The sequence below is a fragment of the Peromyscus maniculatus genome, chromosome 11 (genome assembly GCF_049852395.1).
Source record: "Peromyscus maniculatus bairdii isolate BWxNUB_F1_BW_parent chromosome 11, HU_Pman_BW_mat_3.1, whole genome shotgun sequence".
Taxonomy (NCBI): domain Eukaryota; kingdom Metazoa; phylum Chordata; class Mammalia; order Rodentia; family Cricetidae; genus Peromyscus; species Peromyscus maniculatus.
This window is the reverse complement of record NC_134862.1, coordinates 103,764,853-103,786,894: the sequence shown is the minus strand read 5'-3', so window position 1 is coordinate 103,786,894 and position 22,042 is coordinate 103,764,853. Positions and strand designations below refer to the sequence as shown.

At 44.0% G+C, this 22,042-nt stretch overlaps 1 protein-coding gene and 1 long non-coding RNA gene across 5 annotated transcripts in view; one reads left to right on the top strand and one right to left on the bottom strand.

The window, feature by feature from the left end:
• Plxna2 (plexin A2) overlaps positions 1 to 22,042 on the bottom strand; it is a 198,767-nt gene that overhangs the window by 52,616 nt on the left and 124,109 nt on the right. For all 4 annotated transcript variants that reach the window (XM_076548301.1, XM_006986754.4, XM_076548303.1 and 1 more), the window contains 6 exons: positions 15,894 to 15,994; positions 12,312 to 12,435; positions 10,904 to 11,057; positions 10,292 to 10,388; positions 7,757 to 7,871; positions 312 to 512 (listed from right to left, as the gene is read on the bottom strand). In XM_076548301.1, the coding sequence (XP_076404416.1) occupies positions 312 to 512; positions 7,757 to 7,871; positions 10,292 to 10,388; positions 10,904 to 11,057; positions 12,312 to 12,435; positions 15,894 to 15,994 (792 nt within the window). The remainder of the gene's footprint in view (positions 1 to 311; positions 513 to 7,756; positions 7,872 to 10,291; positions 10,389 to 10,903; positions 11,058 to 12,311; positions 12,436 to 15,893; positions 15,995 to 22,042) is intronic.
• On the top strand, positions 9,647 to 14,529 carry LOC143266741 (uncharacterized). The gene is made up of 4 exons (XR_006062253.2): positions 9,647 to 9,707; positions 9,895 to 10,048; positions 12,262 to 12,460; positions 14,283 to 14,529. It is a non-coding gene; the product is annotated as an uncharacterized LOC143266741 (long non-coding RNA).

The window sequence follows — 22,042 nt, the reverse complement described above, 5'->3', positions numbered from 1 at the left end:
CCTCCCACCCCTTTCTGCCCATTCTCATCCCAGTGATGCCCACCAGTGTTCTCATATATTGCATGTTGATAGGGTGTTGGTGGGGTTGATTCCTTTTAGCAGAACTTTCCCCAATGGCAAAAATGTGTTCTTTAACTTCAGAAGGAACCTCCAAATTTCACCTTCTGCCATTAAGTTCCCTTGAGAGTTCTCTCCTCTGAGAACATGGCTCACTGGCTCAGGGTGCTTACAGGTTTCTCTGTCCCTGGTAATGTGGCACTGCCTGTGATCCTACATGATCTAAGGTCTTGGCATGTGTGTGAGTTGCTTACCGAGCTGTTTTGGCACTGCACACTGGAACTGTTGAAGCGCAGGGCAGGGACTCGGTGTACAGCCCCTTGGATGTTGAGCACACACTCATAGCCCCGCTGGCCAGACTGGGGCTGGGGAAGGTTCCGGGCCTTGAGGGTGATTGGTTTCACTTCTCCAACTGGGATCAGAATCTCCTCCGTGGGCACAAGCTGGGGACAGTCCTAAGTGAGCAAGCAGAGAGCTCCATTAGTTCTCAGAGTTAAGCCCGAAGAGGGTAGAACCTAATGCCAGTCAGGAACTTCCTGTTTTCAGGTGGGTAGCCCATAAGAAGAGCTGCACCTTATTTAAGAGGTATGTTGAGTCAGTAGGGGATGAAATCTTTTCTTCCTACTGGGCTTTGATATTGTCAACACTATTCCACAAGGCATCCTAATCTTGGTGGTGTGTATTACAATTTAGGAATTAACTTTCAAACATCCTTATGGCAAACTGTGGGTTTTATCTCTGGAGACTAAATGAAAGAGCCTCCATGGGTTCATGTCCCCAGCTCAGACACCCCACCTCTGGTTTTATCTGGTTCCCCAGCCCCTTGGCCCTTTACATTGTCTGATGCCTGAGGCAGCAGTTATCTACAGCCTCAGCGTCTCAGTTCCAGCTGAGCCAGGCTTTCCAGGAGGGGGATCAAGTACCCACCCAACCCCCCAGATACGCTCTAAATCCTTGCTCTGGCCTTTTATCTCATTTCATTACCATGTGTGAATGCTATGCTGCTTTGGGAAACAAAATCCAAATAGGGAAGTGTGGTAGGGAGGGGCCATGAGGAGGATGCACGAGAGAGGAGAAGAGATCAGTTTTCCTCCATTGTGTCTGGAGGCAGAGGTCCAACATAACCAGTCTTGTTGCCTTCTCTGCCCCCTACAGGGGGGATGTGGAAACTCTTCACATGGAAACATGTCTAATATCCAGGGATCAGTTAGGGAGTTCTTGAAGGAGGCTCCACCTTCCCTGTTCTCTGGATACTAGTTCCTAGAGGGACTTTGGGAACATGTTGGGGCTCATGTGACTACAAGAGGGTACTGCTGGTATTTGCTGCCTGAGTTTCTGCAAGGTATGGACAGTCTCAAATTCCAGATAGCAGAAGCCATCCCTGTTGGAAGCCTTGTGTAACACAGGCTGTTGAGCAACTGTAATCTCTACTGAAGATCTACAGAGCTAGTCAGCTCCTTTGTGTGGACATACACAGTCCTTTTTTTTTTTTTTTTTCCTTCAGATTCCAGCTGTAAACCTATTATACTCTGGTCTGTATTTGCCTCTAAACCTGTTCATTCTTGTAAATCAAAGTCTGGACATACTGAACACATAGTTCTGTGGTGCCATTTCTCATACTAACACTAAACCTGGACCTTTATACATGCGTTTCTCCCTATCAAAGACTAACTTCTACCCACCACTGCCATCTTCTTCCTGCCCTCTGTTCTACTTCAACTTAATCAGATAGCTGAGCATTAAATACCCAGCTTTCCAACTTGGCTCAGGAAGGCTGGACTGGCCCTTTCCCACACTGGCTTCATGTAGAACTCTAGGTATTGCCCATGTTTGCACTGAATCTGCGGGGCGACAACTCCTGTGGATTTGTTTTTCTTGCTGGGCTGTAATCTTCTGAAGGACTGGACCTGAACTTTTACCCCACATTCCAAGTCTTCATCTTGTGTCAGATGTGTAGTGGATACTTAGCCATTGTTTGCAGAAGGGTGAATGTAAAGAAGAAAATAAAATAATAGACAAAAGAATTCTGTAGTTTCTTTTTCATTTTAAGTTTGGGGGCTGGTAAGAGATAAGGGAAACTTAAGAAGCAATTTGATTCCCAAGCTAGGACTATAGGTGGCCACGGTTTCTGGAGCTCCATAATTTCCTAAAGGCACAGCCTTATCTATTGAGGAGTATGACCATTTATACAGAGCTGAAGCCTGGGGAATTTCCTATTGAATCCTGTCTGGGAGGACTAGAAAGACTTCCAGGGTAAGTTGGCCACTCCTGCCTGCCAGTCACTGCATAGGAGGATTTCAGTATGCAGCATTTCTGAGAGGGACTGGATCAGAAGGAATACCAGAACAGATGGGTCCTAGTTCAGGTGCCAGTTGCTCAAGCTGCCGACTCACAAACCTGCTCTTTAGAGCTCTTTTACTTTCATCACCTGCAGGCACATTTGACAGAGTCTTTCACAGACTTATACCAGGAAACCCAGGTATCCCACCGAAAAGAAGACCATCCAGTCAGCAGCTAAAAATCTAGCCAGAATCTAACAGGTTAGAATTTATGATAGAAGTCTGATGTATAATGCTGTGGGGTGTGTGTGTGTGTGTGTGTGTGTGTGTGTGTGTGTGTGTGTGTGTGTAGGCTTAGAGAAAGAGAGGAGAGACAGACAGACAGACAGACAGACAGACAGAGAGACAGACACAGAGAGAGGAGATTAATTCAGATTTGGAACTATAAAAGACAAATTCTTGTTTCTCTAATGAGTTCAGAAAACAAATTTAAATTTCAGGAGGCCTAGACTCTTAAAGATATGCTTTTGGAAGTATGATGTCTCAGGTCAGCAAATAAGACTGTAGAATCCTTTAAACCTTTGATGACAAAAATTTTCCCATAATTGTCCCTCAGTATCCATTGATTCCATCAGTCAAGGACCAAAGATATTTGAAAAACAAAAGTTATACCTGTACTAGATATATACAAGGACTCCACTGTGATTATCTCCCAAATAAATAAAGAAGCTGCTCATACAGCATTGATACAGAGTGACAGATTCTGAGTAATCTAAAGATCATTTAAGATATAGGACAGAATGTGTATGGTTTTATGAAAATATCACATGGTTTAACAGAAGGGACTTTATATCTGTAAAAGGTTCTGGAACTAGTCCTTGTCCTCTATGACCATGGAGAGATAGCTGAATATACTCAATGTATATCGAGCTTAGAGGTTGGCAAGCCATGGGCAGAAGTTATTTATAAGTTACAGTTTTTCAAAGAATAGAATTTTAGAAAACTTCTGCATGCTCTTTTAGGTCTTTTAAAATTAGTTTTAAAGATGATGAATAGGCTCTTTCCTAATACCTAAACATGCTCAAGATTGGCCTAGTAGCAAAAGGATGCATTGGGCTTTGTTTATTTGGCAGTTGCTCTGGGGCCAGATAGAAAAGAACTTTTCTTCTATTTCTAGGGTAGAAAGAAGTGGTTGGCGTTCCCAGCACACAATTTGCATCTTTGGCAACAAAAAGGATGTAGACCTGGTCTGTGAGATGGATCCATGGGATAACTGATGAAGGGAAGGGGTAGAAATGACAACGGTAAGGCCAAGGGCAGAGGCAAGAGAATCAACAGCCAGGAAGTCTCAAGAGTTCTTGGAACTTCAGTACATCTGGGGCTTGGGAAAGTGACAGGTTCCATCTGAAGCCATTCTTGTGCCACTTGTTTCTGTACACACACACACACACACACACACACACACACACACACACACACACACACAATGGAGTGAGAGAAAGGGAGAGGAGGAGGAGAAAAGGAGGGAGGGAAAGAGAGAGGAGAGAGAGAGAATGTTTTTGTCCTAAGGACAAAAAAACAAAACAAAACAAAACAAAAAACAAAAAAACCCCAATAACCATAAATAACTTTTTTGTAGAATGTTAAGATATTTATTAACATTCTTAAAATACTGTTGGCCCTTGTTGACCCTGAAGACTTCCCAATAATAGCTTTAGGTCATCTTATCTCCTCTGTCTATCCCCCAGTAGAGCCAAGTCTTCTCAGTAGGTATTTCAGTTTAAATGAAGGTGAACAGATGCCCTGTTTGGGAACATCCCAGGGCTGGGTAAGAGGTAGGGCCACAGCCTTGCAGCCCACTCAGGTTGGGATCCCCCCTGATTTTGTGCTGAGGACGTGTTAGCTCTCAAAAGGACTTCTTCCATGTGGAAATGGCATTATCTTCACCCACTGGACTTCAAAGAGTGAGAGCAGCCAGCATCCTGGGAAGCTAATCGGATTTATTTGGTTCTATCTTTCCCTTGGGATGGGTGTAAAGAAGATATTTATATATCTACATCTCACTAGGTCTGTTCCAGCTGTGGAGGGAGATGAGCTTTCAAGGCTGATAGCTGTACATATTCCTGTGCACACTACCTGCTAACACTGTGTTGCAGGGAGATAGAGGTCTAGGTAGTCTGTCAGAAAGCTGGAGGGCTTTAAGTGGGAGAGGGCACAGTGAAGATGAAGCTTAGCACCTTCAAAGGGCTGGAGAGATGGTCCGGATGAAGTTCTGCTTCTTCATGTACAAGATGGTTTTAGTAATACCTGACAACTAGATTACATAAAAGAGGGTATGCAGTGATTGTGTGGTAACAGGCTGGGTTAACAACTGTTAATATGATTACTGTGTATTGCTTGTATATGTACATATGTGGCAGAATCAGAAGATTCTAGCTTGTTCAAAGGTACTTTAGATTGAGTTCTGACATCTGCATTTGTCAGACCATCAGAGGAATATTGAGCCTCAGTTTTGTCTGTTACAGAATCAGCTTAATAAATAGTCAAGAGTACATTAAATTTATTCACTAATAAGGTAAATATATGTTGGCATGCATACATGAAAAATACCCAATAGATGTAAGCTACTGTATTCCTGTTTCAGACTTGCATGTGCTGTGGCTCAGCTTATCAGTTCTTCCTTGTCAGGCCCAAGCATATTGGCCCAGAAGCTTCTGAAAACTGGCCCTTCTGACCCTTCCATGGGAAGTACTTCCATGTGTGGAGATAGATTTGTGTTGGTCCAGCCACAACTGAACCCTCATAACCAACAGCAAGGGGTCAGATCAAAGTCATGCCTGCAACCATAACTGTGGCCATGGAGACCAACATGCTCACAGGCCCCAATTTTCTGAGAGAGCAAATTAGTCAGTTTTTTCTGGATGCTGAATTCTCCACAGCCTTGGGCAATACCCCTAAATTGTTGGCATTCTGGTTACTACAGATGTCAAATAAGAGTTATATGAAAATGCATTCAGCTTAGAGAATCAACTGAAATGCCATCTGTCAATGGTTCTCAATCTTCAGCTTCATCTGGGATTGCACCCAAGAATTTGAATTTCTAGCAAGTTTGCAGGTGATGCTGATGGCACAGTCCTGGGAAGGCACACTGAGAACTGTGCCACAGGTGCAGAACTATGAACACATGAGGCGTGACCGTTGCAGTGCTGCTAATCGGTGGTGCTAATTGGCAGTGCTAATCAGTGATACATTGCTTCTGCAAGTATACAGGCATGAAATTTTGATTCAAAGTTGGAGGAGGAGCTTGATGGAATTGGAAAAAAAAAGATATTCCAGTAATCCCCAAATGATATATAAGGATTTACAATCCCTAAAAAAACTTGACCCAAGCTGGACACACACACTTTTGTTATTCTTTAAACTTTGGGGAATAGGGTCCCCTAAAGCAGAGGTTTGAACAGAAAAAAAAAGCTAAGCCTGGAAGCCACTGACCAGGAAGGAATGTGTTGTAAAAAGATTCAGTTGTATTTTAGGACTTTGAGAAAGCGGCCCTAAGCCACTGTGTGGGGAAACTGCCCTCCACTTCCTTTGCTGAGTCAAGCCAGCAGGATGGATTCTGGGCTTCCCTCACAGCCTCCATTCAGTCCTGGTGCTGTACCATAGCCAGCATGCATGAGGACAAGAGAGCAGCTCCCTACACAATCTGATGGGGAGATAAAGGGGACAAGAACAATGCTGCTTTCCAACCCAAGGCACAGACACCAAAGAGAGAAAAGTAGACTGGGGTTTGCCCCCAAGATCTTTTGGTGATCACTAACAGGGAGGCAGTGGCTTCTCTCTAGCCAGCTCTCTGGGACTTTCAAATCTCTCACTTGCTGCCCAGCAGCAGCCATGCTTCAGTGGTTCCTTGTGGTGAAGGGGGCTGGGCCTGCTTCCAATTAGCCCTCTGGGGCTCAGCCCTCAGGTCTCTCCACCATAGTTTATTTGTCTTGCTCCCTGTGACAATCTGCTTGCCCTTGCTCCAGCTGTAGGTCACTCAGGCTTGGCTCTGGATTTCTATCTGCCTGCTAGGGTGGCCTCCACTGATACAGAGTTGCTCTTGTCCTGATCTGTACCATCTGTATCATCTCCCTGGGTTCCCAGTTTTCTCTTCCAGTTTATGAAGGAACTTCAGAACTTTAATAGCCATGGTGAAGGTCCATTTCTAAGACAGAAAATGCTAAACTTCCACTGTCTAGATCTTGGCTCTTCTGTAGTGGCTTGCTTCCCATGCAATTCTTTCATTGGCCCCTAGGCTGTGTTAACCTCTGTCCCACTACCAGAAAGAAGACTAGTTTCAAACTGCCACAGAATCCCAAGCCTGAATTAATAACCAGTGTCCATTAAGATCAGTATAGCATTCCAGCAGGAGGGAGATATATCTAGAAAACTAGATACTAGCCCTTTGCTTGACTGTAGACTTACTGTGCTTCAATAGAACATTCACTTTCACTCTCAGCAGTATATGAAAACTCCATGGTCACTCTTTAATATTTGCAAGTTTTTCCAAAATACTGAAAAGGGGGAATTCTCATTCTCTCTCTCTCTCTCTCTCTCTCTCTCTCTCTCTCTCTCTCTCTCTCTCTCTCTCTCTCTCTCTCTCTCTCTCCTCTCTCCCCCCCTCTCTGTGATTATACAAGGTCTTAATTGTCTAGTCCTAATTGGCTACCCTTGGGCATGAAAAACACTAGACAAAAGGGAAATCGAAGAAGCAGCTTCATGGAGCTGAGGCATATTGGGGAAATGTGAGAGAACTAACCTTAGTGAATAATTACTAAGTGGAATATTCAGAGTAAAGGTGAACAACATGATATTTCACTGTGTCAATGACAAAGGCTGGTCAGACTTTAGGGAAGGCACTTCAACTAGATAATATAATAGGACTTTTGGCAATGCTTGGTGCTTTTTACCCGTTGGATTTCTCTGTCTCCAAGGCCACCCACCCAGTAATACATCAGAGTCAAAGAATCATTGAATTTTAGAGTTGGAAGAAAAGTTGGCATGAAAAGATGGTTGAGAGTGAATGTTCTATTGAAGCACAGTAAGTCTACAGCCAAGCAAAGGGCTAGGCTCAAAGAATAGACAGCATTCATTACACTCTCTCGGAGCATGGAGTCTGTTTGTTGGGTATGCTTCCTCTGAGCTTTTAGTTTCAACTGGCAGTCACCTTTACACTCTTGAATGTAGTCTTAGCATTGGGGGGCCATTGGTTGCTACTTTCTTGAGCTTCATAATATCATTTATTTATAACATGAAGAATCTCTGATAAGGTGACCAAGATAGGCCAGGACAAAAGATGGTTAAACCACTGGACAGACCATCTGCAGTGCAAAGGGGCTGGTTGTCTGGGATTGTTGTCATGCCACAGATAACCTTCTTACCTCTGAAACATTGATCCTGCCTTCCTGGAAGGAACAGGTGGTGGGGTCGTGTGTGCAGAGGTTTCGGTACTTGCACCAATGGCAGCGGAAGGCGCTGTTGACACAGGACAGGCACCTGCAAGGAAGAGACAGTAAGAGGGTCATGCAGGCCTGTCATGAAAGAAGGCTGTTATCCTTACATCCTCATCTCACTCTTGGGAGGGTAAACTAGTGGAGCATATTATAATACTGAGAATTGTAGATTCTGCATCTGAGATGTTCATGGGGCCAGGCAATTGGGAATGAACTGGGACTTCAGTGAGAATTTTTTTTTTTTTTTTTTTGGTTTTTCGAGACAGGGTTTCTCTGTGTAGCTTTGCGCCTTTCCTGGAACTCGCTTTGGAGACCAGGCTGGCCTCGAACTCACAGAGATCCGCCTGCCTCTGCCTCCCGAGTGCTGGGATTAAAGGCGTGCGCCACCACCGCCCGGCCAGTGAGAATTATTTAACCTGTAAAACAGTAGCAGTAGGTGTGCTAGTTTATATTTCTAGGAATTTTGCAAGCTAGATTTTCAGTCTGATGGGCTGAAATTGGCTATGGTGGAAGTATTTAAATTATAGAAATTGGTAAATGCTATGCATTATATTTTTAAAAATTTGATTGCTGATAGTTAATGCCATCACACCATTGCTTATCAGTCAGGGTAGCTATAAGAGTGCAGAGGAAGAAATTAGGCAGATCTGATTATAGTCTTGCTCCTGCTGCCAACACCGATGTCAGTTTGAGTAAGTCACTTGCATTGTACATTAAATTTTTTTCATCTGTCTGTAAAAAACATTCCTGTGTGGTCCACAGGACTGTTTGGTGTCAAGTGAGATAATAAATAGGAAATGGTTTTGGAAAGAATCATGTTAAATGTGATTATAATTTTGAAGAAGTTAAATCACCTATTATTTTAACCTCTTGAATAACATTAGAGTATTAGTAATTTGGTTCACATCACCTATGTTATTGAGCTTGGGAAAGTTACAGTATTGCATTTGCTCCATATCTCTAGTGGTCCTGGCATGGAGCAATAGCCTATGCCTATGGGATAAATGTTCTTTCCACAGAGAGCACTTCCTCCTCTTTGGGTTCACCTGGAGGCTCTGTGTATGTGCAAACCACTCTAATGGAAACATACTGAGAGTTCTGGCCTTCCTCCTCCTCAGCTTCTATATATAACAACTTAGTACAGTTCTGCTTTTCAGAACTGTACCAAGCTGTTAAGAACAGAAATAGGTCTGCAATCTGGCGCCACCTGGTGGGGTTCTTATTAAGTCTGGGTGGTAGGGGCTTCCATCCAGGGGTCTCAGACTAGTGTAAGGTATGAGGTGTGTGAGGTGATTTGGCCCATATATACCCCAGAAAGGATTGTTTTCTAGTCATGCACACCCCAAGTCCAGTCATGTCTAAAATCACCTTGTTTCTGAGTTTGAGTCAATGCTATTTCATGTACTGCATCAATGATAGATTCTTGATACTATCGTATGATTCAACAAGTAAATAGTGAATATCAACCAGGGTGAAAGAAATGGTGTTTGTTGGACCCCACTAGGCTCTTCCACTGGCTGATTTTGTCAGTCATTGTAGCACTTATTATCTGTGGGCCTCAGCTTACCATATTAAAAAGAGGGAACTGAACTTGATACTCAGACTTTTAATCAAATTCCAGGAGTAGAGAAGGATAAAACAATGTTGAGCAATAAAATAGAATCTTAGCTGTTTAGGAGGCCTGCTTTTTTTCTGCTAAAACTTGCTGCCTGTGCCAATATCTTCCTTGCCATAGAAATCTATCACTGAATGTGGTGACATCACACTGGATTGCCGTGGTAATACAGGTACTCTCACAAACAATAGATTCTGTTACCACTGCTTTAGATTATGAAGGTTGACAGGTCCTCCCTCCAAGAAGCCTGCAATTCCCAAGCAGGTTTATCTGGGATTGGGATATAGTGGGTAGTGATCATTTTTACCCAGTTCTGCTTTAGTCTCCTTGCCCTGCCTTTGTTGCATCTGGCCATTTCTACCTCTTGTTCCTCTTGTCTGTCTTACTCATAATATATATTGAGGAGGAATATGTTGCACACTGAAGTTAAAGCCTCTTTTGCATCTTCCAGCTCAGGCCCTCTCATTGGATGCTGAGAGAGGTTGCTGTCCTTATGTCTGTCCTCCTTTGTGCGGATATTGGACTCCTCCACACTCACTGTCAGTCCCTGCCTTCAAAGCCACTGCCAATTGGCTGAAGTGAAGACCTCTTCTTACAGCTCCTAGGTCAGGACCCTTCTCTTGCCATTCTAGCTTTAGAACTGGAGGTAGAGTGTACTGAGGTGAGGCCAAAGGAATGAGATAAGGAGCTGTGGTGAGTGAGACTGCCATTCAAATGAGCATGTACTACTCCCCCTCCCCCAGAGAGACTTTAATGTGACTACTGCACAAGTCTTGCTCTAGCAGGAGGAAGTGGAACCCTATACTCATATCCAGACCCAGGCAAGGATCCTTCTGAGGCATGCTTACAGTTGGTGGGCACTGCAGTTATAGAACTTGAACTCGGTGCTGACAAAGATCTTTCCTGTCTCCTTGGATCTCAGCTGCAGCTCTAGGCCAAACCAGTCTGCAAGAGAGGACAGAGTGTGAACCTGGGGTCCAGTGAACACCCTGAGGGGAAGACCATGTCATAGAGCCTCCCAGAAATATAGATAGAAAGGCTGCTGAACATGCTTTGCCTCTGAAAATCCCTCCCAGACTATCCCTCAGTAACAGATTCCATGAGTTCCTTGGCTTGGTTAGGCATACTCAATTACTGAAAGAATTTCAGAATATTAGCAGAATCCTTAAGCCAAGTTTGGTGGAGAGAGCTCAAAGTAATCTATTGCCTGAATCTCACCTGTTCCTAGAAGGGACAGGAAGTGGGCACAGTGCACATTATACATTCTCAGCCCAGGAGGAATGAACATTTTCCTCCTTGAATCTCACTTAGGGCATACCACAGTGATTTCAAACTCAAACAGTTATGTAAGCCAATATTAACATCTTGTATGTGAAGACTGGTCAGGTAGCTTCATGTCTGTATTTGTGACTCCTATGTTTACCATGACACCAATGGCTCTTTTTGCATATAATCCTTACCTTGATCCAGAGGGATAACAGGGACATCCTTGGGCCCAGGTGAGATGCAGATGACTTGGCTCCCAGACACCTGTCCCTCCACCTCAGTCAAGTTCCCAAAGGCACAGGCGATACCCTCAGAGAGGTTGGGGGCATCATTCACAACCAAGCTGAGCTGTGGGGAAAGCAAGAGCTCAGGAGAACCAGGCCCCAGGCAAGGTTCCCTGCCAGGACCAATTGCTCAGGGATCTCCTTGACTTTGTCTATAAGAGAAGGGCATTGGTCTAGTGATCTTTCATTTTTGATGCTGAGCAATTAGAATAACAAATGTTTGTGTGGTGTGTGGGGTCAATGGTTTTCATAAAGATTGTTACTGTTAATCTTCAATCTTGTCTAGCATCAGAAAGCACTTGGTGTTTAAGGAAGTAAGGGGATTTGTACTAATATGCATCTTAGACCCTGCTCTATCTGATATGGAAATTAATTGCAAAGCACATATGCAAGTGAGTCATAAGCTTGAGACTTAATCCAGGCCTTAGTTTGTGCTCCTTGTAAGCTTCATCAGGATGGTGGAAGACAGCAGATCCTTTCCCCAGCTACCACTCACCCATTTATTTGGAAGCTGTATTCTCCAGAGCTTCTGCTCCTCTATTCCCTCTGTGCTTTCTACTTTCCAGCAGTGCCATGGTGTGAGGCAGGAGGCTCACAAGATGCACAGGGGATCAAAGAAGGGTCACTGATGGCTAAATAATGTATGCCACCTAAGAACTCCATCTAGAACAGCAGTCTCTGGCCTGGCTAAATTTGCAGAGCCTCATTTTAGTGATAAAACAAAACAAAAAACAAAACAAAACAAACAAAAAAAAAAAAACACTAGACTTTCAGAATTTGGAAAATGTTCTGAATTCTGGCCACTTTTCAATGAGTTTGTCCTCTACTTCCACAATAGGCACAACCTCCCTGATTGTTTCATTAGCATCACTGGAGCCCAAACCTCCTGGTGGGTATGAATGAACTGAAACTATGGAAGGTTCATTAACTAATTAACATTCATGAATGCTCATAAAACCTTCACAATGAAATTTCAGTCAGGGCCTAAGGACACAGAATATTTTGGGTTGTATCTTGACAGGTGGCTGAGGGCTATTTTTACTTTGTTTAATATTCTCTTTAAGCATACACTTTGAACAAGTCTCAGTCTTTCTTTAATCTCTCTCCTGCCCACCAAACACAATGGCAAGCTAAGGCTTTCTTGAATAATTAACAAACAGAAGACTAAAATCATACTATGTCCTAAGAATGTGTTGTTAGGTATTGTACCATAGGGTTTTTTTTAATTATTATTTTTTAAGCACTGAAATTCTGATTAATATGTGCAGGTATTAAAGAAGTGTGCTCTGTGTCCCCATCCTCCCTGCTGCATACTCACCAGCCGGCTGTGATCTGACACAGAGATGCTGCTGGGGTGCACCTCAAGGCTCATGCACTGGCTGATACTGGCAGCGAACCGATTTGCTTCCCAGGCCCGTTGGCATTTGTCCCTTCGGGAGCACCTATATGAACACAGATTCATAAGAGGTAATGGTGCCACTGTCCCTGGGTAATAGAGATTTGCTGCCCCAGCACTGTAGCCTATTGCTTTGTGATGATTTTCATTGTATTCTCAGGTGTCCACTATTACATAAAGCTAAAGATATATCAAGGATAATTTCCAACCTAGGTGGTGGTTAGGTATAAAGAACACCATGCTAGTACTAGGGAGATGCTCAAGTAAGTAAGTAAGTAAGTAAGTAAGTAAGTAAGTAAGTAAGTAAGTAAGTAAGTAAGAAGTTTGGGGTACTTGAGAAGCAGGGCTGTGAATATGAACTCTGCAGCTAGAATGTTAGGCTCTAATATCAGGCCTGTTACCTGATAGCTGGATCCCACTGGACAAGTTACTTAATCTTTCTCTTCTGTTTCCTAAACCTTAAAATAGCAAGGATGATGATAATACCCTATCTTGTAAGGCTATTCTAAGGTTAAAGTGAATTAGTACTCAGAATGCAGCCTGGCATTTAGTGGATGTATCCCTGTGCTAGCCCTTGTGATATTGATATTAATAATAATGATTAATAACATTATCACACACCTCCAAGGTGTTAGTAAGCAGGAGAGGGTCTTAGCTGTGAGATAGGACCCATGTGATCTTTGGCTGGATTAATGGCTCTTTAAAGGAAGATACCATGTTTTATTCAACAAAATATTCTGTCACAAGGTATATTTTAAATAAATGTTTGTGTCATGAAATAATACCTTAAGTCAAAGAGACAGACAAAGCATGTGTCCAGGGCTGCCTCTGTCAGAAAGCCCATGTGGCCATTTCTCCTGACATCTTCATCTTTGGCTCCAGGCTCCTCATTCCATGCTGGCAGGTAAGTAATGTGAAGCTTGGGGCTACCTCATGCTGTGTTTTATGGATCAGGTTCAGTGCTGGTGCAGCTCCAAACCAAATAACCAAACAGGACATAGGACTACTGTAATCCACAATCAAGCAGTAATTCCTACCCTGACTCCCCAAGCTCCTCCCTTCTTCCTCTCCAAGTACATAATGGATCCAAATATGAGTGCTGTCAAAGGAAAGAATTATGGAGGTTTAAGTGAATCCTTACAATAGCTTTAAAGTAGGCTGTTGACTAGAGCCTTTATCTCATTGACTCACTGAAATGGTTCTTTTTATCTTTTCTTTTTTTAATCATATTATTTGTGGCTACAACCCTAACAGAGATATAATAGTCTGGGAGACAATAACACACTTGCAGGGGCAAGTCACACAGAAGAGACAGGAAGGTTTCAGTTCCCCTAGGACCCAGAGGCTCTCAGTCATCAGACCATTGCATCAATTCTCTACTTCTTTAGAAGAGCTGGCTTTAAGGCCTGGGGCTGAAGTTGTGGGTCCTCACTGCCCTGCTAGCTGGGCAGTATGGGAGGGTAGGTGGAAGGAAAGTCAAGAGGGTCTGCTGAAGATGACAATGTCAGGTAATGAGAAACCTGAATATGAAAGGTGCAGCTCCTGTCCCCATGCAAACTTGGTAGGTAGAATGGCTAGAAGGTGCGTGTAGTGGGAATTCACTTCGCCCATGACCTTGGTAGAGGCAGTGCTTCTTATCTGCCACTTAAAAAGGAGGAGAAAGGGGGTCGAGCTCTCTTGGGCGGTTAAGACCTGATCAGGTGGCATGAAGCAGCCTATGATCGGTCCCCAGCTTTCCAAGGACTTTGCAACTGGATTTACCTTATCCTGTATCAGTGAGTCTGTTTTCCCCATAGAACACCTTTATATATATATATATATATATATATATATATATATATATATATATATATATATATATATATATATATACCATTGAGGCTCTCGTTACAGGTGTGAACCCAGGTAGGTGGGGAAGATTCTCTGAAGACAAATGAGGAATTCAGTGGGCAGAGGAAATTGAAGCTATCTTGATGGGACTCAGTCATTCTAGAAGACACAGCTGGCCTGGACCAAAAGGAAGATGAGGTTTTCTAGGGTAACTGAGAGATGGGTTCATTATTGATCCATCCATAGTTGCAGAGAGAAGTTGGTGAAAACAGTGCTCTTGCTGTGAATAAATAATAACCCCAATCTGTAATTCTATTGTGTTCTTTCTGTATATGCAAAGTGTAACAGGCACTGAAGCCTGGAGGATGAGGCAGGGAGGGAGGATGGGGAAGGAGGCAGATGGCACAGGTAAAAAGTGACTACTGCAGAGTGAGAGGGCTTAAAGCCTGGGACCTTCTCACAGAGCTGTGAGTGAGCTGTCAAATTCCTCAGAGAAAGAGCCTGCAGATTGTTGGGTCAGCCTCACTGAAGGCAGACAAATTCATTGGCTTTTCCATTCCTCAGCAGAGTGGCTAGCTCTGGCATCTTGACCACCTGTCTGACTTACATGAAAACATACTGTCCAGGTTTTGTTGAGGTTGCTTGTGTAAAACTTTTTGAGAAGTCTCATGCTTCCAAAAACCCAAGCAGGGACTCAATCCTTTGTCAGTGGGCTTAAATCCAGTCCAGATTTTGCATCTGTGAAGCCTCCCTTCCCTCCCTCCAGAGCCCTCCCAACACCTGCTGCAGAGGCTGAAAGCCAAGAGCTATTGTGCAGGACCCTGAACTCTGGCCCTCTGCCTCCGCCTCCACCCCAAACCCAGCACATTTCATAGAGACGCTTTGGTAGCTGGCGTGGCGCCATGGAGTTTCCAACACTATTGGGCAACAGAATCCCTAGCCAGGCCCCTGCTTTAGGGCTTTCACCCTTTTCTCTTCCTCTGGGCTCTTCGAATTAGGAAGTTTAAGTGTGATTTTGCATTTCTATTGAGCTGTTGTTCAATGGTGGGGATGTATCTGAATAGGGATATGAGGCCAGTTGGATGCAATGCAGATTTCTTGGAATCATGAAATAATGAGGCCAGAAGGGTCCTCCTAAGGGTACAGAGTCCTTAATAATTATTTTGATTTGTGTTGCCTTTTCTTTATTTCCAAAGCACTTATTATTTCATTTAGGCTTTGCTATTCACCTGTGAAATAGGCACTTTCCTTGTTTAGCAAAGGAGAAACATAGACCTGGAGTTGTCCAGGCACTCACCTAGGGTCACACAGCAGCTAGCTGGAGTGCAAATTCCAAGTTCTTTGCTTTACCATCTGGTCTTTATGCCCTATCCTAGCTTCTTGTCCAGCCACTGCAAGAGGCTTTTGGAAAATTTAGGGATTCTACAGCTGCCCTGTGATTTCTCACAATGACATGAGAACATAATCATGTGTTTTCAAAGTAGCTGAGAAGATGAGCAAAGGACTGAATTCAGGAAGCAAACTGTGTGGCCTCTTCCTGTCTTCCACATTGTGTCTCATTTATAATCGCTACTGTTCAAAAGAGGGAAATTCCTCTACTGTCCAGTCCATCATACCAGGAAACCTCCCAGTCTTCTGCATCCTGGGACCACCTCTGGAATACCACAAACTTACATGTTGTGCAGGGCACACCAGCCACAGTGAGGATCCCCTGAGCTTAGACACTCTCCACAAGTTGTGTACTGTTCACATGATTCAACAGGGACCCGGGTGACCTGGCAGAGAGAGGAAGGTCAGGTTGTGACAAATTGAAGGTGTGTTTCAAAACTCTCCTTTATCCATGCCCCCTAAGGTGTTCCCATCTCATTTTGGGTTGAGTCTGAAGAGGGTAATCCTAAACAGAAAGTGTCTGAATGGTAGCTCAGGACTCCTTTAGTTTACCAAAGGTAGAAAGGAAATCCTCTAGCCTGTTCCTTCTTTCCACCAGTGTCTTTTTGAGAGCCCAGCAAGTCCCTGGCAAGTGTTAAAAATGGTTAACTCTGCTGAAAGGCTATTGAGTGGCACAAACTCATCTCTGAAGAGCTTTCAGCTGGGCTTGGGCTGAGACATCCTTCCTGCACAGCACACATGGGGTGGGGGGAGAAACTTTTCCCATCAAATAATATTCATAGCATGGCACTAGCACTTTATAGCTAACCAAGTGTACCACCTGGATCCAATTATCTCATTCTCTGAAGTCTGCATTCAGTTTCTCTAGTAAATCTCCCATTCTTTGAGAAGTCTGGCTTAATGGGAACCTCCACAGAGAAGCGCTGCCTGTTTGATTCTGCTTTGCCTGACTAGTGGGAATTTGCCCTGCCACCCCCCAACCCCCGTAAAGCACAGCTTTTGAAACCCCTCCTGGTTTTCTGGAGGGGCTTGGCAAGGGCCTGAGCTGTGTGTGTGTGTGGACACCACTCTCCTGCACCTGCCCAGCACATGGGACAATAGAGGCCAGGCAAAAGGGCTAGATGACTGAGTTTTCCATTTAACAAATCTTAGGTGTCTGTTGTTGGCTAGGTAAGAGGCTTCTGAGTTGCAAAAATGCATGCTGGGTTGGAAATACAAGCTTATTTACTGTGCCATATAGGACAACCACCTGCTAGAAGTGTGAGCCCAGGTGAACACATGACACTTGTCCAATGATAAAATGAACATTTTGCCACTGGCAGGAGACAATGATGTGAGGGGAACATGTTTACAAAATCCTTCCCAGAGGGTCTGAATGGATCCTAACGTGGTAAACTCAGTGAAAGCTTATTGAATGTCAGCTCTGTGGTGGCCTTGATGTTCAGCAACAGAGAATCCACTGCAAATGGCACAGATTCACCCAGAGCAAAGCCCAACAGTCCACTGGAATTGGCAGTCCCCAACTGATATTTACTTTGTATGTTGCTCAGCACTGGAGTCAGGATTGGTGTGAACACCTAGTGCCTTGGGAGCTCAGATGTAGGGGCATCCAGGCTAATTTGTCAGGAAGATGGAGACAGAGGTTATAGGCGAGTCTTCAAGGATAAGAATGTATCCAGCTGGGCATGCTGACACATGTCTGGAATTCTAGCACTTGGAGTATTGAGTATGAGCTGAGGTAGGAGCATTATCTATAAGATACCTAGCCTGGGCTACCTAGTGAATTCCAGGCCAGCCTAGGTTACAAAGTAAGACTCAGTCTTATAAAAATAATAGGAATAATAGGAGAAGAAGGAAGGAGAGAAGAAAGAAAAGGATGATGAAGAGAGGAATCATTAGGTGGAGAGACCCAAAAGACTTTCCAAGCTGAAGGATTATCATGGGCAAAAGCAGTCATGGAAAAGTTCATTCTAACTTGAACTTGCAGGCATCTTTTCTCATTCATTCACCCTTAGTGCATCCATAACAATACAACTGAGTGACATGCTCAGCTTTAAAATCAAACCTCTTCAATAAGGAAATAAAATGTAGGGAAGGTAAGCATAAAATCTGGAAATCTGTCTTAAAAAGTAGATACTTTAAATGTAGGTTGGGAATTAATTATTGCTTTAAAAACCTTAAGCATAATATACCTGAGGGTTTGGGTTGATTCTAAATCATCCCTGTGTGAACTAAGAGGGTGATGTAACAATTAAAGAGGCTAATGATATCATGGACTACCAAAACAGACTTACAGTGTCAGCATGAGGAGCCTTGACATAAGAAAAGCATAATGCTTCCTGGTACCACCTTCCATCTTGCTATAGGAGCAACAGGATTCTAAACCATGCCACCAAGTCCAGCTTTACATGGATTATAGGGATCTGATCTCAGATACTCATGCTTGTACAGTGAATGCTTTGCCTACTGAGCCATCCAGCCCGACACTTGTACATTTGCCATTTGAAAGACAACATCCAGCTATCACTATAAAAGAATAATCCTTGAAACTTGCCCACAGTCAGCAATACCTACAAGAAGCACCTTTCTGACAGGTGCCTCCTAGAGAAATAGGTCCCAAGCCCAGGCCTGATGATTCTCAATCTCTCAGGATATCTGGGACCCCAGTGCCCAGTAGGTGTCTGTTGGACCCCTCTGGTCTATTCCGAAAGGTCTAAGAGCAGCAGTCTAGTGCCCATTCCCTTTCTTGGGTTTTGGGCTCCTTGTGAGTGATGTCTGCATCTGGCTGGAAATTAAAACAACTGTCTGCATTGCATTCGGCCCGTCTGTCAAAACACAGCCCGGCTCTCAGCAGCTGGGAAAGGGGGCCCTGAATGAAAGCAGTGTCTCCAGCAACAAAGCCCACTTTCATGCCAAGTGCCATGGAGATAGTGAAACCCTGTTCTTCTCCAAACATGAAACCAACAGCACAACTATTTTTCCTATTTCCTGGGCCCTCCTGGTGGGATTTTTTTTAAAAGGCAGAGTAAAGTGAAACAGGAAACTTAGAAAGAGGGCAGGCTCGAGAACTTGCATTATTCTTTATGATCTACTAGCTAGGCACAAATCAGAGGAACAGCTGTCACAGTGACTGGAAGGAGACCCTTAAAGAAAGAAGCGCTCGTGGACCTTCCCTGTCCCTACCTTCATGTAATTTTAGTTTCATTCAGTTCCATTAGCTAGCACTTGTTGATCTGATGCTCCATATAGGCTGGTAGTACACATTTCAGGAGAATAAAAACAAACAGTATTGCAACACAGCTACTACTTCAAGCTGTACATGAGCTGTTGTAAGACCAAAGTGCTGTATTCTAGGGTTAACAAGAAAAAGAGGCTGAGGGATTCTGAGGAAAGAAAGACTTTGGTATTTATACTGACTGTCTAATAGGATCACCATTAGCCCCATGTGGCTGTTGAATATTTGAGAGTACTAGTCCAAACTGAGGTGTGCTATAAATACCCAATGAATACTGATCCTGAAGATTTAGTAAAGAAAAGAAAGCAAATATCACACTAGAAATTTGATACTGACATCTTCAAAAATTAATATTTTGCATATAGTAGGTTAAATGAGATCTTCTTGCTGTTTGAAATATAGCTACTAGGGAAGTGGCAACCAAGCCTGCAACTTCTGTCTATGGCCCACATTTGTTTTCTTTCTACTTGTGCTGCCAGGAGGTTTTTGTGTGAATCTGTCATGGCCTGAGTCTTATAGGATGAATATCTTTAACATATTTCAGAAGGACAGACCCACAACCCAGGAAAGCAGAATCCCTTAGGAGCCTGTATGAGGACAAGGTGGTAAGAGTATGAGTTAGAAAGGTGGTCCTGGTACACTTGGGAAGGCTGGGGAAGAGTTAGATTATCTCTGAGCTCTTTAGCCTGTTATTCACAAGCCAAAAGAATATCTTTCATAAATAGGTGGCTGGGAGGCTACCAAGGAACTGTGGTTCTCAATGCATGGTCCTTGAACTGCAACCATGTTATCACCTTAAGGTTAGACAACAAAGTCTGGGTCCACTCAGGCAGAACTGCCACCTCTCCAGTTGGTTTGCAGCTGTGCTGAAGTTTTAAAGCTTCTTAGGATATCTTTAAATGGCAGGTCTTGGGGTCAGGAAACCCAGGCCCCCAACCAAACTGCCCTTGGGCTATGCTAGGAAGTAATGTTTTAAGAGCCTGGATGCAAACAAAAGAACTCTAGGGACCTCTTTAAGCCCAGGGAGAAATGGGCTTACCCCATTAGATTTTATGTTTTATTTTAGTTGTTTTGTTTGTTTGTTTGTTTGTTTTCAGAGAAGGTCTTGCTATGTAACTTAGGCGGGCTCTAAAATTTCTTTCCTCCTGCCTCTGCATGCTACCACACCTAGTTTAAGAAATCAGGTTCTTTTAAGTCCTAGTCCCTAGAATCTTCAAATAACCAAGTTCAATCAAACCAGGGGAGTTTGAAGAAGCCCTGTGTGGAGCCCCAGGTGGCAGTCTTGTACTTGCTAGGACCAATTGGGACCAGGCTTCAGGCCATAGGAGAATGGGCATTTTCTCCTAGAGTGGCCATGATATGTGGAGGGCAGGGCTTTTCTAGGGCTGATTCAGAGTTTAATGAAATACTCCTTGATTCTTTAATCTGTGTTTGCTTAATATTTCATTTTAACTAGGCCAAAGCCCCTCCAGTGAGTGCTGAGATCTGAGATTCCTGGGTTGTCTTAGGAGATCCTAGATGAGTTGCATGGGAGAGTTCACATAGAAGGACATCATCTCCTGCCTCTGCCTGCCCACTGCCTCCCTGGCACCCAAAAACTGCCTCTGACTGGGTTCCACCCTCACACTCCACATTCTTTCCTGTTCGAGCTTATGTCTTATAATTACACTTCTAATGACTATAACTGTCCTATTAAGTCATTTACTTAAGAAATACTCTTAATTAAAGATGACTCATGTTCTTGGCTCCTATGGTCCAGGGGCCCTGCATCCTTGGTGTCTTCCGGGACCTTATTTAGTAGGGCTAGACCCATGTAAGAATGAATCAATGAGGTGCATGTGGGATCCTTTACCCCAACTCTCTTCACTCAGTACATTGGGCACCCATCAGGGACATCCTAAGATTATGATTGGCTATGGGGACAAGTCTCTGGGGAAAGCTACTGGAATCTGCCTTGTTCCTGAAGTTCGTGAAGACAATTCCTGAGGCAGGATGACTCTGTGACCTTGGTAGAACTGTCACTCTCACACTTGACAGAGGCTCTGATCAGTTCCTGTCCACAGAGAAATGCATAAATCTCCAGATGCAAGAATTCCCAGAAAAGACAGAATACTAGTGCTCATTCCTGTATGAAGACCTGGAAAGAGCAAAATGGTTCTGATACCTGGAGGGACCTTCCAGAGAAACACCTGACTTGAAAGTAGAAACCCTCTAGGATATAGATGATGCCCGAATCCTCGGGTCTCTGAGGCGATAAGTGAGCCTTTGGGTCATACTACTTTGTGAGACAAAAGGGGTGCATTCTCTACCCTACTAAAGCTCATAGTTCAGTGGGAACCAAGACTCATTGCAGTGAAGTAGATGCTAGAAGGTAAAATCAAGGCATAGTAGTGGCTGGGAGGCCACAGCAGTACCTCACCACTTGCTGCAAGGGTAGCAGCTGGAGTTCAGTGTTCAGAGTTTTGCAGGATTCCTTTGGGATCATGTAAGTGAGATAGAGAGGAGGAGGGAAAGGATAAGGGAAAGCTGTTCCCCAGACACTGGGCATCTAATCCTCTGCTTCCCTGGAATTTGCTTGCCCCCTGCCAGATGGGACACCTGTCCCCACATGTGTGCCCTGCTATGACACAATGAAAGGAACACAGGCCTTCTCCATGGCTGAGAGCCAGGTGACAGCGTGGGAGGTGTCATAGACAGCTTGGCTGGAGCATGCAGTTGGCCTAGTCAACAACCCTCTGGTCCCCAGAGCCAGGGGCAAAGCACACAGCAGCTGAGACGGATAGAACTGGCTCCCTGGCCTCTCCTTCCCTTTTGCCATTTGTAGCAGTCCTTCCCTACAGATTGTGTTACTCAAAGTTTGCAGGATTTCAGCTGAGTCCATTTTCTTCTCTTTCCCCATCCCAACCCCGACTTTGAGAAATTATCTGACAGTCATTGATATGCAGGCGATCACACATTAGAGAATGATTTCCTGGGTGCTGTGTAGATAAAGGCCCACAGCACAGTCATAACAATACCGCAAAGGGGGTTCATTCACAGGATGATCTCATTTGATCTGCACAACTCCCCAGAGATCAGGCCATTGGGTTTTATCATATATTATGATCCACACTAGATCCAACAGAAAATTAAGGTTCCAAAGATCTGTCTTCACTGGGTCTCACACTGAGTGGACTTTTACTCCCCTGGGACAAGCTGC